This window comes from Populus nigra, chromosome 4, assembly GCF_951802175.1.
Source record: "Populus nigra chromosome 4, ddPopNigr1.1, whole genome shotgun sequence".
In the NCBI taxonomy this organism is placed as follows: Eukaryota; Viridiplantae; Streptophyta; class Magnoliopsida; order Malpighiales; family Salicaceae; genus Populus; species Populus nigra.
In genome coordinates this window covers 6,678,944-6,694,910 of record NC_084855.1, presented here as the reverse complement: position 1 = coordinate 6,694,910, position 15,967 = coordinate 6,678,944, and the positions used below count along the sequence as shown (strand labels likewise).

The following is a 15,967-nucleotide window of genomic DNA, read 5'->3' as shown; positions in this document are numbered from 1 at the left end:
CGATAAAAGAATAATGCATTTGAAAAAAATAAGAAAAAAAGATGATGATGTTTATCATTATGAAAAATGTTTGAAGAAATTCTAAATAGTTAGCAATGATTAATGATTAATGATTATCATTATTAAAGTATATTAATTCAGTAGGTACATACCAATGATTCTTATTTTTTAATTTAATTTCTTCGATCTTGGACCAATGATCTCTTTTTAATTATTAATTATATTTTCATAAAACTAAATCACTTGAGAGGAAAAAAAGAAGTAATAGAGAAATCAAATATAGTATACATGAGTGCATCCCTGCATGTACACACACATATAATTATATAGATTAGTTAGTTGACCCATGTTTCATCACCGGTAGAATGAAGAAAACTCATTAACTTTTGCTTGCTATAGTCGCCTAGAAATAACTAGTTTAATTTTTATAAATTTATAGTTATTAGAAACTTATATAATTATTAACTTTAAAATCTATAAAATTAATCGAGATATATATAAGCTGGTTTGAACATCCATATTATTAAAAACAAGTTTTTAACTCAAAAAAATGGATGTGTGGTCATTGTTAACATGTTTTTTAATATTAATAAAAAAAAGTTAATTGCAAATAAAAAAATACATATATTTAAAAAAATAAATAAAAAAATTATATTTGTCCATAAATGTAAAAAAATAGTTAATACTAACTAAAAACTAAATTGACAAGTTAAAAAATAAATGCGAATACAGATATTTCATCTTGCGCCACAAAGAACTTTTAAGTTTTTATTTTATTTTATGGTAATGAAACTTTTTTTTGGGAGAAGAGCAATAATTAATTCAATTAAAATAAAATAATTTTCTATCAGAATTCATGCTTTTCTTATTAAAATATATATTTTTTAAATAATAGCTTTCCAAGCTATGATGTTTATTCAATAAAAAAACTAAAAGCAATCAGAATAAACAAAAAACCTAAATATTTTGAAAAAAAAATTAATATCTCTTTAATTAAAACTCCATCATCTTATTAATACTCTCTTGCTTCTTCTTTTTTCCATGTCTCTACCAGAATAGATGTTTTATAAATAATAGCTCATTAGAGTTATGAAAAAACTTAAAGTGTTAATAAAAAAAAGTGTTTTAATGATTTTTACTTGAATGAATTAGAAAATAAAATAATATAATTCTCGCTTGCTGTGACCATGACGAGAAACTCCTTGTGATCTATTTTGTAATTAATTATGCAAGAATTAAAAAATAAGACATCGGCATGAAAAAAAAACATTATGTAAGAATTGTTTTTGTTAAACCTTTTTTTTAATTCATGTAATTTTTTTTTTACAAGTTCTTTTCATAAGAAGCATAATTGATTGAATAAAAAGTACCGGAGATTTGAAAAAAAAAATATTTGCAAGAGCTATAATAACACAAAACTTTATTATTATATAATATCTAAAACCTCAAACATAAAAAATAATATCTACATAAAAAGTTTACATATAATAACGAATAATATGATAAGCAACAATATAAAAAAGAATATAATTTTATTTGAAAATAAATGTTAAATCGAATGATATCTAATGAAATATTATCTTAAATCTATTTTTATTTATTTAATTATTATTGATTTTGGTTAAACTCTAAGAAAAATAATAATTATGAAGGGTTGTAAAAAAAGGCATTTATTCATATTATATATATAAAAAACTATTATAATCTTATTTGAAAATAAATTCAAAAGTAAGAGATATTTAAGGGGACAATAGCTTAAATGTTACAAGTTTTATTTTATTTTAATCAAATAAAAAAATATCATTAAAACAACTCAAACATTTAGACCCAATAGAAATAGGTTTTGACCCAAAATAGAGAGGGTAAAGTTTATATGGGCCTACAACACTAAACCCACATGACTATCTTTTTAATACTTTTTTTAAAAATATAACAAACGACGTGTTATTATTTATTGATTCAATTTCATCCATCGAAAGTAGAGGTTTGGACTTCTATAACCTAAACAACCTGTTTTTTAATTTTCTCATCTAAAAACATCTTAAAAAGACTGTTGAGACTAAATCTATTTTGGTTTTAAATTAACATTAAAGCAATTTAAAAATTATAAATCAATCTGAATCCAAAATTTTTCTAAACTTCAATTTATTTTTTTCAGGTAATATAAAAAGAAAAAAACACCTAAATAAAACTTATCTTGTCAAATAAAACATGGTAATATCAAAAACCGCTTGTTTTATTGTTAGAATTTAGCAAACTATTAACTTTCTTTCTCATTGTTATTTCTCTTTTCTTTTAATCCAAATACTAAAAAATTAATAAAATAAATTTTTAGATGAAAATTAAAATTTTAAAAACAAAGGGATTGCAAAAGAAGAAAAAGAAAAATAGATGCGTTAAACAATACCTTTTTTGCAAATTTGATATTGGCAACACAGTTTCCCCTTGTTCTATATTTTGTCCCTTTTCTTTTAATTTTGTTTTTCCACTGTAAACCAAAACTTCTGATTAAATTTCGCGAGGCTGCGGATGCAAGACAGGCTTTGAGTTCTGATGGTGTTTGCAATTGATTTTGTAAGGCGAATGTGTTTAGTTCAAATAGCAGAAAACAAACCTTCAACTGTTCAAGTCATTGGGTAAAATTGGATGGAAGGTTAGAATTGAGATCCTTCAGTAATGTTAAGGGAGAGGTAAAAATGACGGATTTTTGCAGTTAACCCTTTCTTGTATCTCGTATTTTTCTCAGATTGATCTACTGAATTAGTAGGGAAAGAAACAATAGATTGAAACAAGATTTTTCAGAGAATTGTAGAGTAAAATGACATGATATTTAAACACATCAAGTTACGTGAGAAGATGTTCAAAACATTTAATTCAATGAGATTCGACATCAAACATCCACTCCAAATAAACAGGATTTGGTAAGGGGGAAAAAAAAAAGAGAAGGAAATAAACGCTGTCTTGGCTTTTTCTACACAAAAGCTCCTGATAATCTTTGGTGGATAACAATGAAGGATGGCACAGTATTGTGCTTGATTCATAAATGGCAGTCACGCTCAATGTCACTATCAGACCTCAGCACGTTAACATTTACACTTCTACTGTATTCACTTTCGCTGCACAATCACTGCATGCTTAATTTACACAAGTATATAAGAATTTATGGAGTCCAACTATATCAAATCAATATCTTAGATACTTGTACTAGTGAGGTTAATTGGATTACTTTAAAGGTGCCTTCTGCAAAAAAAAAAAAAAAAAAAACAGATAATATAGAAGCTCAAGGAGTTCCCTCAAGCACTTCAAACAGTACCATGGGTTCTCAGCCAATTCAAACCTTCAGCGTTGAAGAGCAGCGGCGGCGGCATCTTAACATGGAAGATGCTACTAGTCAGCTTGAGATGGCACAGTGGGTGCTGAATTCTCCTGATCCACCAGGCCTATTGCAAGAGCTCAGTAGTTCAGTGAGAGAAATTATTTTCCCTCATGGAAAAAAGCACACTTCATCAACTGCGAGGCGAAAACAACAAAGCCGTGCCATGGAATTCTTGCAAGGGGTATTTCCGATCCTGAGATGGGGTAGGGATTACAAAGCTTCCATGTTTAAAAACGACCTAATGGCAGGTTTAACTCTTGCGAGCCTTAGCATTCCTCAGGTATAATGTGACTTCTAATTGTTTGGTCACAAAAGAATATTATGACCATGGTAAGGTTATATTTTCAGTCTCCTCTGACATGTATGTGTAAATTCTTTCTGCTAGAGTATTGGATATGCTAATTTAGCAAAACTTGATCCTCAGTATGGCCTGTGTAAGTTTCTGGGCTCAATTCTATCACTTTTTTGAGTTTTTCTGACTCTTATAATGCCTTGAAATTACTTCTTGCTAATATGTTGTCCTAAACTTTGGATTTATTGACTTAGATACTAGTGTTATCCCACCTCTGATTTATGCTATAATGGGAAGTTCAAGAGAGATAGCCATCGGCCCTGTAGCTGTGGTATCTATGCTGCTCTCTTCCATGATTGGGGAGATACAAGATCCTTTAGCTGATCCAGTTGCCTATAGAAACTTTGTTTTTACTGTTACCTTGTTTGCTGGAACCTTCCAAGCCATATTTGGACTGTTTAGGTACGTAATGCTTTCAAAATGAACTTTTAACTTCTCGTTGCTTTCTTCTCCAGAGACCAGACCAGTTGCTCAACCTTTATTATCTGCAGGTTGGGTTTTCTTGTGGACTTCCTTTCTCATGCATCCATTGTTGGATTTATGGGGGGTGCTGCCATTGTCATTGGTCTTCAGCAACTGAAAGGGCTGCTTGGAATCAGCCATTTCACCACCAAAACTGATGTGGTTTCAGTTCTTCACTCTGCTTTTACATCAATTGACCATCCAGTAAGTTCTGCTAGAAGATGCATGTTCCAAGCCAAGGGTTCATAATTAATCTTTCTTGAAAATTAATAAGAAAAAATGTCGTGAAACGACACACAGACATCACGAGTTAGCAAATAATTAGTGACTTGCTGAAATGATTCGTGCTTGGTTTTATTTTATTTTTATTTTTTTCCACTCTGTTCTTCTCCAGAATTCATTTGAGTAGATATATCAGAAAGAAATAGTACATCAGTTAAATTGTCACCAATTTGACAGTGTTCTTTTTTTTACCTTTCGCTGCTGATCATGACAGTGGAGCCCATTGAATTTCGTCCTCGGTTGTTCATTCCTAATTTTTCTCCTAATTGCCAGGTTTATTGTAAGTAATCACATGCTAGCATCCCCGCGTTTTCATGTTCAAGCAAGTTTTTTCTGTTTCATTGACTAATAAGTCTTGAGAAAACTGTTGCGTATGCAGGGAAGGAGAAACAAGAAGCTCTTCTGGTTCCCAGCTGTTGCTCCCCTCGTGTCAGTAATACTGTCCACTTTAATTGTGTTTTTGACAAAAGCTGACAAGCATGGAGTTAAGATTGTAAGACACATCAAAGGAGGCCTGAACCGGAGTTCAGTCCATGACTTACAACTCAGTGGCCCACGAGTGGGGCAAGCAGCCAAAATTGGGCTCATTTCTGCCATTGTTGCTCTTACCGTGCGTGTGCAAAACTTATGTCAAGTTTTTATCCAAAATTTTTTAGATAAGTTTCATGATGTTAGTTAAACATCTGCATCAGGAAGCCATTGCTGTTGGCCGGTCTTTTGCTTCCATAAAGGGCTACCACATTGATGGGAACAAGGAAATGCTTGCCTTAGGCTTCATGAACATTGCAGGATCTTTATCTTCTTGCTACGTTGCAACTGGTGAGCTCCATTGGCCTCCTATTCTAGTCACTAAATTCACACCAAATCAGTGGTATCCAATCAACTATTAGCCTGTAAACTCATATAAAATATTTAACTGATTTCGACATACTTCTGCAGGTTCATTCTCAAGAACTGCTGTGAATTTCAGCGCAGGATGCCAAACATTGGTGTCCAATATAGTAATGTCTATTACAGTACTTGTCTCACTAGAGGTGTTTACTAGGCTCTTGTACTACACTCCCACTGCGATCCTTGCTTCAATCATTCTGTCAGCTCTTCCTGGACTCATTGACATACGGGGAGCTTATTATATCTGGAAAGTTGATAAACTGGACTTCATCGCTTGCATTGGTGCTTTCTTTGGTGTCTTGTTTGCGTCAGTGGAGATTGGTCTTCTAGCTGCGGTAATTCCTATTAGTTTTCTGTTTTATTTAATTCCCATTCTATTCATTTACACGTAAGCCTCATCAAGAATCAATTAGCAAGACCATGAACAACAACAAAACAAAAAAAAACATCTATCGATCTTCAACGCAAAACTCATATATTAATGTGTCTTTAGAACCATGTCGGTCGAATCCAGATATTCAAATATAAATTTGGAGGAACTTAAGAATCTCGTGTCTGATGGGTGCGTCTCATAATTGAGTTATAATCATTCATCGAGCATCTGAAATTGATGGGGTATTCTCATCGTTGGACCCACTGACTTCCAAGTCAGCTGCCATGTTCTGTTTCTCACAACTTCGTGCCCACCACAACTTTTTGTCGTATGGATCTGATAGGAGTTGGGAGCTAAAAGAATCTTCACTTGACTGGTGAACAGTCTAGCACTTTGAAAAATGAGTTACTAGATGGGCTAGGATATAAGACCATATATCATATATGCCCGTGAAATGTGTACTGGTTGTGGAATAGTGGCTTGTAGTTGGGAATACTTTGGAATAGCGTAGGAATATTGAGAGTTTTAAACCTATCCCTGCTACTTATCAGTGCTTTCTGGCATCGAAATTTTTTTCAATGCCTTAAATCATCAAGTTGATTCGATTTTATATAACAAGTCAGGTAACAGTTCGCAGTCGTTTTTCTTGAAGCGAACACTGAGAGATTCCATGGGGGAACCTTAAAAGAAGTATTGTGGCTTCACGTATTTGCTATCTGTTTGATGTATAATGTGTTAACACGTGATCATAAATTACAGACCCCCTTCCCCATAATTAAGGCACTAAGCTAAATGTTCAATCAGCATATAGACTGTGTCTGACCCCAAATTTGATGGATTGCAGGTCACAATCTCATTTGCAAGGATATTGCTGAATGCCATTAGACCAGGCATAGAAGCACTTGGGAGACTACCAAGAGCTGATGTATACTGTGATATGAACCAATATCCCATGGCCGTTAAAACTCCCGGCATTTTAGCAGTCCGCATCAACTCTGCCTTGCTTTGCTTTGCGAATGCCAATTTTATAAGAGAAAGGTACAGATGTGTATGTATGTATATTTGGTTGTGTGTGTGTGTATATAGTCTGTACATGACACAAGAAGGCTGAAACGAATTAGTGCAGGTTGATTAAATAATTAGCTAAGAATTGCTCTTTGTTTCAGGATATTAAGGTGGGTGACAGAAGAAGTAAATGAAATTAAAGAAAGCACCGAGGGAGGGATTCAAGCAGTAATTCTTGACATGTCCAGTAAGTGTCTTGGATAAGATTGAAAACAAACCTTGTTTTGCTTCAATGTTCTTCATGAGCACAGATTGAACTTTTTAATTGTGTTTCGCTGCAGATGTAATGAACATTGACACGGCAGGAATTCTTGCGCTAGAAGAGCTGCACAAGGAGTTGCTCATTCATGAAGCACAAGTAAGACAAGTGACCTGCACAGCATTATATATATATATATATATATATATATATATATACACACACATACATACACCATCCCAGTTTTAATAAATTTGTTTCTGATATCACAAAATAAAAATAATTAATAAAAAAAAAACTCGTTCACTGTTTTCTTGCAGTTAGCTATAGCCAACCCCAAGTGGCAAGTGATTCACAAGCTAAGGTTGGCCAAATTTATAGACAGAATTGGAAGAGGGTGGATTTTCCTCACTGTCAGTGAAGCCGTAGATGCATGTGTTAGCTCTAAATTAACTGCCCTCGCAAACTGTTGATGCGGAGTTTGGCGGCCTCTTGCTTAACCGAATAAGCTCTTTTGCATGGAGTAAAAAAAAAAAAAAAGCCTCGTGAGAAATGAAATATTTAGCATAAATGTAATCCTGTGAGTCTACTTGGAGTTACATTTTTCATGGAGGTATGGTTGCGAAAAGTTTTTTTAAAAAAAGATGACTTGTTTAGTTCAATCCTATATATATTACAAGTCATTTGTTGCTTTAGAAAACAATAATATCAAGTACTTCATCACTATATTACAAGCCATTTGTTGAAATCAATACTCCATTTATTTACAATAAAAATATTATTCCAATAACAGTACGAGGGGGAAAATAATTTCCACTTGATGATGAGGAAGAAGAAGAAGAAGTGCGAATTACTTTGGAAGAAAAAAAAATGTTAAATTGAATTTGCTGGTCTTGAGAACGCATGATAGAATTTTACGTGTGCCTTATCATTTTCTTTTTAGCCATTAGACTTTAGAGTCGCAAAAATTATACAACACTTGCGTAATGAAATAGAAACTGTCAGAAACGCAAATTGATATACAGCAGTTAATATTTCATTATTGAACAGAAAACGAATCGATTTCTATTACACACGAACTACACAAACTATAAAGAGGACAAGGTCGATAACTATGCAAGTCACAACACTAGTTTAGATATAAAACAAACTGTATGCAGAATCCACGACCTTGGGCAAACATTGATGGCACTGCTTGCTTTACATGTATTTCCTTGCGTTAAAAGTTTCTGAAATTAACCTTACAATTCAAAGATTGTCTGGTGCTCTTGATCATCAAGTCGAGGTACTTTGTTGTCTTCATAGCTTGCGCCATCATTTTCCACCTGTAGATGGGGGCTGCTGATTGGAATCTCCACCTGCTCACGTGGCATCATATCTGGCATATTTGGTCCCACCATTTCATGCTGGTTGCATCATCATTTTTTCCATTATCAATTGCAATGTTTTCCAGAATTCTTAGAAGAAGAAGAAGAATAAAACTCTCTTTAATCTGGTTTTTGCATCAATGTTTTCACTTATGTTTCTTAAAAATGAGAGAAGCGAAAAGATAGTGATATTGGGGGGAAAAATAGCTGATGATGCCAGGTCCATAATTATAAACTGGATACTACTATGTTCTTTTGAACCTATCGATGTTAGAAAAGAACCTGAATTTGAGAGTATAAGGAAGGTGACATGGGGTTGGAGTGGAGCACCGTTGAACTATATGGTGGCCACTGTGGAAAGTTTCCATCACCAGGCCACTCCCTGAAGTTGTGTGCCTCTGCATTTGAGTGACTTCCTTGCAACAATGAATCATACATTGTGGATGAAAGATTCCTGCACACGGTAGAAGAATCTCTAGCTTAATTTTGTTGACTTTGGAAAGTTAATTCTAAAACAAACCTATTAATAGTATAAACGAGGAAGTAAATAGTTTTCAACTATAGTCTAGCCCATCTAGAACAATATCTTAGTTATTTGCATTAATTCAAGGAAATAATGAAGTGCGGAATTAAAACCTTAAAGCGTTCAGGGGAGTAGAAGCATTGAAGATTTGGGCGTGGTTGTGAGCTCCATGGTGCAAGATTTCGGCATGGTCGCTACCAGCATCAGGCAACCAATTTACCATATCATTATCGAAAGAGCTGGTTGGCATCCCATGCTGTGAATCGATCCATGTGTTTGAGTTCAATATTTCACTCGTAAAAATCGCTTTCATGCCTACATTTTAGTTACTTAGCATATCTAATTATAAGTAAGTAAATTACCTCTAGTCTTGATGGATTAAATGAAGATAGATGGTTGCTCAGGAGATACTCCTGTAACACCACAAACCAGACTCATTTTGAAAATTATAAATTAAAAGGGTAATTAACAAATAAGTATAAATTAGTTCTTCCAACCTTTCTTTGCATGACATGTGATAGGGTGTCAACAAGACGTTTTTCGCATGATTCTAGCTCCCCCATGGACGTGAATTTTATCGGGTCTGGCTCATATATCCTACGGTTTTAGAACCAATGAAGTTCACTTGCAGGTAAGTTTAGAACAAAAAAAGGCAAGAATAAGAATGGAGAACAACATACCCTTCTTCTTCTTGTTTTATATATATATATATATATATATATATTTCTTTAATTGATCCTAACCTTATCTGTTCCTCTGCTAGTTGAAGTCGCTGCAGTAACCTTGCAATTTCATGCTGGAGTTCCTGCAGTGAAAATCATTAACTAAGTTGGCAACTTCAAAAAAATGTTTTAACTGATAAAAAGGGTATTCCTTATCTCAACCTCCGAGTTAATTGCTGTTGGGCTTTCCAAGGAATGGAAGTGCATCGTTTAGGAACATTAGAACAAGAAGAAGAAGAAGAAAGATTAAGTTGTCACAAACAAATCATGAAAAATTAAAAAAACCAGAGAGATAGAATATAAAGAGAAATGGAGATATGAGTAGACAAACTTGGAAAGTTGAAGGGCGATATCACTCTCGTTCCTAAACTGTTGTAGTGTCCTAAACACATACTGCACCGGATAATGCATAACTTAATTGAAAATACTCAAAATCTCCGTACAATAAAACTGAGATCCCCCCTCTTCCCCGTCCTCTAGTTTTTCTTTTCCCTTTTTGGATGGGACTTGAGTGCACAAAACACAAAACAAGAAAAAAATGGCAATAGAATGTTAACTAAGAAATTTATAATTACTCAATTACCTCTTTGTTCTGAATATCACTGCAACAAGAGAAACTAAAAAAACTTAAATCAGGGCAGTATTAACCATACAAACAAAAAGGAAAAGAGATAAAACAAAGAGACTCGGCATGGCTAAGCCTACCGTTGATGTTGGCCTTGTTCAGGAAAAACTATAGCACTGCAAAGCGAAAAAAGAATACTGTGATATATATGTTAGACTTAGTAACTATAAAGAAAGAAAAACAATAAATTTAGTACATAATCTCTCTTTATAAAATCGTACAGTTGTCTTTCTTGGTCAGGGAGATTAACGAGACGAGCTAGCACATCCTCAATCCTGATTATCCAACATGGCAAATAAAATTACAGCAACGAAAAAGATGGTTCGAAGAAGAAAATGAAAATCGTGGAGTAGAACTACAGATGGACATGAATACATGCAAAAGTATATGATAAAAAAAAAAGTGAGAGTTTTATTAGATTTTTTGTTAGCTATTTAATGGTGGAATATCGAAAACACTGAAGAAATCTTGAAACCATAGGGGTAATATTAGAAAACGATAAACAGCTACGAGGAGAAAAGTGGAATATTAATGAATCGATAGGGGTGAAAGTGTACTCTACTTAACTTGAATAGTTCCAAAAATCGAATTCCTGCATGCTTCAAGCAGAGCAGCAGTAGACCATCAATTCCGCACCCATTATGCAGGGCCAAGAATATTGTTTATAAGTCTACCCAGAGATCCTCATTAATCCCTAATTAGGTTATTCACTTTTACAATTGTTAGTACTGTTAATAATCACAACAGTTTTACCAAGCTTGAATTTTTTCTGAAATGTGTCACCATTGTACTTGGGATTTCTCAAGCTAAGGAGAAAATTGCATGAGCTAGCTAGGATTGATCATGTTAAATAAACCAATATTTATAGGGATAATCTGATAATATTTCCTGGCCTTTTGACATAATTAAAACCGATTCTGGACAATCAACTGTTTATAGAAATGCCTTTATAATCAAAATATATGTTAAGAGCATTGACAATTTTATGACGAACTATGATGAGCTGGGACATCAAGAAGTGTAACAAAATCACGATTATTATGAATGAAAAGGGCTAATAACAAAAGCAAATTAATAAGCAAAGGACTTGGAGTTATCTGCGTAAGGAAATGATGAGAAGGCATAGGATGTATCACCTCTTTTTGCCAGAAAAGTGACTAAGACGGCCAGAGGGAGAGAACATGATAAGAGCAATATCAATGTCACAAAGGACAGAAAGCTCATATGCCTTCTTAATGAGTCCATTCCTTCGTTTTGAAAACGTAACCTGTCGATTGGTGTTGTTTTCTATTCTCTTGATCTCCAGCTTAACACGACCCATTTCTTGATCTGTCTCATTTATGTACACAAAGTCGCAAAAAAAGGAATGCTGAATCTTCTTTGAATCGCTTTAATTGGTTATTTTTAGAATAAGAGAGTTGTGCGTGACTCTCTCTCTCTCTCTCTATATATATATATATATATATATATATGCATGGACAAGGAGAGCCTTAAAATCAAACAAGGGCTGTTATTTACCTGTGTGCGTGAGAGAGAGGTAGAAGGTCATAAAATGGACGGAGATTGAGGGTTCTGTAAAAGAAGGGGTCATAGAACTGCGAAGATTTAGTGGTTGATTAGGTTCAGTTGTCTCTAGCTAGCATAGGCGCCTTGCTATTCTGGTGGTTGCAATCAAGATTTGGTTTTGTCGGTATTTGATATAAAGCCTCAAAATGCTCCCCTTTACTCTGATTACCAGTAATTTAAGAGCTAAATATTGTTCTCTAAACCAAACCGTCAATTAACTCATTATTGCATCTCATGATGATCCAACAATACGAGTAAATACCAAAGTTGCCAAAAAATCATAATATATGCTAAGCACGTAGTTGCTTATTAAACTGGACGTCCCATTTGGGATTTTAGTTGCCAAGTTCCAACGCCGAATTAAGGCCAAGTTATGGCTTTATCTGTCGGTGTTGTTTGATTTGTGTTCCTTTCCCATGAGAGCAGAAACGTGCTCGCCTAATAACAAAGTGCGACATGGATATACCAGAACAAGTTTCTCAGGATTCACTGAATTATCAACTGAAACAATCCATATATGTGGACTTCTTGGGGATTGGAGTTTTTGGACTCAATATCTTGTGATATGAGAACTCAACTGCGGCGCTCGCACTCTTCTGCAGCTTTATCATCCATGTCTCGGTTGTTGGGGTCAGCATATGATCTTTGGGCTGTTAGCCTTTTGTTTTGTGTAAATTGATCATCTTTTGCTCCAACGCCAGAGGATTTAGAATTCTAGTATACCAACCAATTGGACTTTTGGTCCATGTCGATTATATCGACTTTCCTTCTGCAGAAGAATAATAACCGGTTTAATATCGTAAACGATATCCATGGACCTTAAGCGTACAAGACACAGGGTTTGAATAAGCGATTGGGCTAACTCAACTTTGCTCCGCCCACCGGATAAATAGCCCCGGGGATCATGATCATTTCATACCTGGCGACGTAATTGCAAGTTTGGATTGAGCGCATCGATGGAGATGGAAGCCCCGCCATGTTGAAGAGTCCATTACCTTCAAAAGCCCCAAAGAAGGTGTAGTTGACTTCATACATCATACGATAACCTCCTCCTCATCCTCCTTTTTCCTTTTGATGATGCGAGAATACTATGCAATTTATCCTTAATAATCAAGTGTGTAGAAACTATATCAGTATAAAATGATTCCTCTGTAAGAATATATATGTTTAGTTGAATGAGTCGGTGAAATCAATCCAACAACATTGGCAAAAGATCGAGGGGATGTGTTAGACCTGCATCTGTATGCAGAAACGTCAAATTGTCGGTTCAGAATTAGTTCTTTTCTTGTAGGTGAGATGCTTTGTAAAGTCGAAAAATTGGCTAATCGCATTGAGTAATGATAAAAAAAAATGCCTGACGTTCCCTAATTTCATCTTCTCTTTCAACATACCAACTCGGATGGGAAACTCATGACTGACACTTCCATTGATATATATTGAATCCTTGCTGCACCAAGAAGCCACGAATTTAATAATGTGTTTTGGCCTTGTTGTGTTTGATGTGATGTGTTATGTCTGTCATGTTGTAAGATTGTACACATGAAGCTGTTCGGTGTCAAAATTATTGTGATAGTGTCAGGATTGAAAATATTGCTTTAATTGTTTAGAAATTTACTATCGTGCTCTATTTGAATTAAAATTATCATTAATTAAAAACATAACTTAAATTAAAATTAAAAAAACGAAAATATGAATTGCTTGAAAATGATTTGAAAAAAACATAATTAAATTATTTGATTTAAAGATATTTAAGGTTTTTAATTATATAATTAATAATTATATGTAAAGGAAAAAAGATTGAGATTGGTTAATTTTAAAATATTTAAGATTGTTTTTGTTACCTTTTCATCCCAAAATGCATCATATTCCTTGATTTTAAAGTGAAAGCTAATATATTTTTTAATTGTTTTTTAAAAAACAAATCACAATCCAGTACTCTCAAAATTAAGCAACTAATTTTTAAAATCTTCACTAAACATTTTTGTCACTTTTGCGGATAATCAAACCAAATTAGACAAAGAGTTGGGGCAGCCAGCAGTCTCGTTTCCTTTCTCTGGCGTTCCTGAGTTAATCCATCAAGCGAACCCATGTAATTAATTAGGAGGAGGAAGGTATTTATTTATAGTCTATGGTGACCAGAAAAGGCCGCTACATCTGCCCATAAACGTAAAAGAAGTGCCTCAGCATCATGCAAATGTCAATCACAGCAAAAAAGGAAGGAAAAAAAAAACACCACTACATAAATTATACAGAAGTAGCTGTCGCATAACCATGGATCCACACTCTTTCATCTACTATATTGGCCATATCGAAACCTCCACGTATCCACAACAAATACTCGAAAGAAAATTTTAAGAGTTTAGTAAACAAGATTATCAACACCAAATATCCTGATTAATTTAATTACCCTTCAACTTTACATTTTATTCTGCAGTACTCCAAATAATCTTACATGATGGAGCAGGCATTGGGGTTCTCATCGCTAAACATGTTGGTGTAGTTATCGTCCATGGTGGTCTCGCTGATAGTGGCTGTGACCGGAATTGCTCTAACATGATTCGGAGGTGCTTTCTTGTCATAAGCCTGTGAAACGTAGGGGTGTGCCACTAAAGTGTATGGCACATAAGGCCACATCTCTACCTTCTTCTTTGTTGATTGAGCTGCCTTCAACACTTTCTTCGGCTCTACGTTCCCAGTCACGGTCACCTTTTGTTGCTTCATGTCTACGCCCACAGATTTAACACCTGAAAGAAGTACATATTTTTGTAGGAAGCTCAATTTGTTTAGTCCCATGAAAAGAACGCAGAGAGTTAACATACAGAAAAGGTTACAAGAAGATGCATGTATATGCATGTAGCTAGAGAGAAGACAAAGATCAATCTATGCACAGATAACTACCTACCCTTAACTCCGGAGAGGACACTCTTGACCTTGCGTTCACAGCCCTCGCAGTCCATCCTGACTTTGAGAGCTACCGTTTGCATCTGCTTCTTTTTCCTTCTTCTCTTGACATTGCTCAGTAAATGAGAGAAATACTCCAAAGTTCCTGCAACTCCCATTCTGGGTTTCTTTTTCTCACTCTAGAAAGTAATGTAATTAATGGTTGATATATCTGATTTTAATTCGTTTCAAATATTGTGTATCAAGAGAAATGCATGAGACAGAGTACAAGGGGTGGAGAAGGATGATGATAAGTATTGACGAGAGGATAGTATTAACTCCAGCGCTCTATATTATATATGTAGTAACCAACTGATACATATATAGGTCCAAAAGAAAAAATATAAAAAATAAGAAAAAAAAATCTAGGGAAATCACAAAATAATAATGTGGGTTCTACACTAGCTAGAACCTGCAAGAAACTTCCTCCCAAGCTAGCTAGACCGTGTGGATTCTCTTCTTATTTAAAATTAAGACACATAATTAAGGAAGAAGATTTTGAAGGCTACTCATTTATTACTCTTTTATTTATATTTAAATATTAAAGTTGCTTGATATTTTTGGCAGCTGTTGTCTTAATCCGCTAAGTGAAAGCGATCTTCGATAACTAATTTGTTTACTCTTAGACAGATTAAATATATTTAAATTAAAATAAACCGCAGTGCTTTAGCTAAACAGATTAAAAAAAAAGGCCATAATATAATTAAGAGTATATATATATATACAATGAATATATACAAAACAAGTAGATAGACATGCATGGATATCTCATATATAAAATAATTAAACCAGCGCCTTGATAAAGGCTTCTTCTTCATCACAGGCGGCATCAAAGGGAGGAGGAGTGAATGGGTGGCTTTGAGTGAATCTCCAAAATCCAAATCTTTGTATGCATGCTTGGGTCCGGAGCTCGTCTCCTTGGGTACGTACACGAGAGATAAAGCAACAGTAAGAAAAGCCGATCAAAACGAAGACATGCATTCATTATTCAAGGACAAGTCTCTGAAGACGCATGCATTTAATAATGGGGTCGTATGGTATTGCACGGCACCATCAGATGCCACGTTCAGTGCGACACGTGTCCACGTGGGAATCTATTGGCTAAGTAGGGTTCCACGTGAGGCAAAAATACAAACATAGAGGTCTATCCTGGTAGCTTGGATGAGCCTGTTTGAAAGGAGTGTTGTTTACTGGTTATTGTCCACTACTGAATTGCTTGATTGA

At 34.5% G+C, this 15,967-nt stretch overlaps 3 protein-coding genes across 3 annotated transcripts; 1 reads left to right on the top strand and 2 right to left on the bottom strand.

Moving 5' to 3' along the window:
- Positions 1-3,190: 3,190 nt before the first annotated feature.
- LOC133690694 (low affinity sulfate transporter 3) lies at positions 3,191-7,662 on the top strand. The gene is made up of 12 exons (XM_062110950.1): positions 3,191-3,656; positions 3,762-3,810; positions 3,923-4,130; positions 4,220-4,394; positions 4,687-4,752; positions 4,852-5,082; positions 5,165-5,291; positions 5,412-5,698; positions 6,581-6,774; positions 6,903-6,988; positions 7,083-7,159; positions 7,321-7,662. The coding sequence occupies exons 1-12, from the start codon at positions 3,315-3,317 to the stop codon at positions 7,471-7,473; spliced, it is 1,995 nt and encodes a 664-aa protein (XP_061966934.1). The 5' UTR covers positions 3,191-3,314; the 3' UTR covers positions 7,474-7,662.
- A 513-nt stretch (positions 7,663-8,175) lies between these two features.
- Positions 8,176-11,558, bottom strand: LOC133690540 (agamous-like MADS-box protein AGL104). Its single transcript, XM_062110766.1, has 12 exons — positions 11,374-11,558; positions 10,459-10,512; positions 10,318-10,353; positions 10,196-10,214; positions 9,944-10,005; positions 9,775-9,796; positions 9,634-9,695; positions 9,388-9,487; positions 9,253-9,303; positions 9,004-9,146; positions 8,650-8,821; positions 8,176-8,406 (listed from the first exon to the last, which is right to left on the bottom strand). The coding sequence occupies exons 1-12, from the start codon at positions 11,556-11,558 to the stop codon at positions 8,242-8,244; spliced, it is 1,071 nt and encodes a 356-aa protein (XP_061966750.1). The 3' UTR covers positions 8,176-8,241.
- Positions 11,559-13,976: 2,418 nt separating this feature from the next.
- Positions 13,977-15,167, bottom strand: LOC133690914 (heavy metal-associated isoprenylated plant protein 24-like). Its single transcript, XM_062111193.1, has 2 exons — positions 14,706-15,167; positions 13,977-14,547 (listed from the first exon to the last, which is right to left on the bottom strand). The coding sequence occupies exons 1-2, from the start codon at positions 14,860-14,862 to the stop codon at positions 14,252-14,254; spliced, it is 453 nt and encodes a 150-aa protein (XP_061967177.1). The 5' UTR covers positions 14,863-15,167; the 3' UTR covers positions 13,977-14,251.
- Between the last annotated feature and the right edge of the window lie 800 nt (positions 15,168-15,967).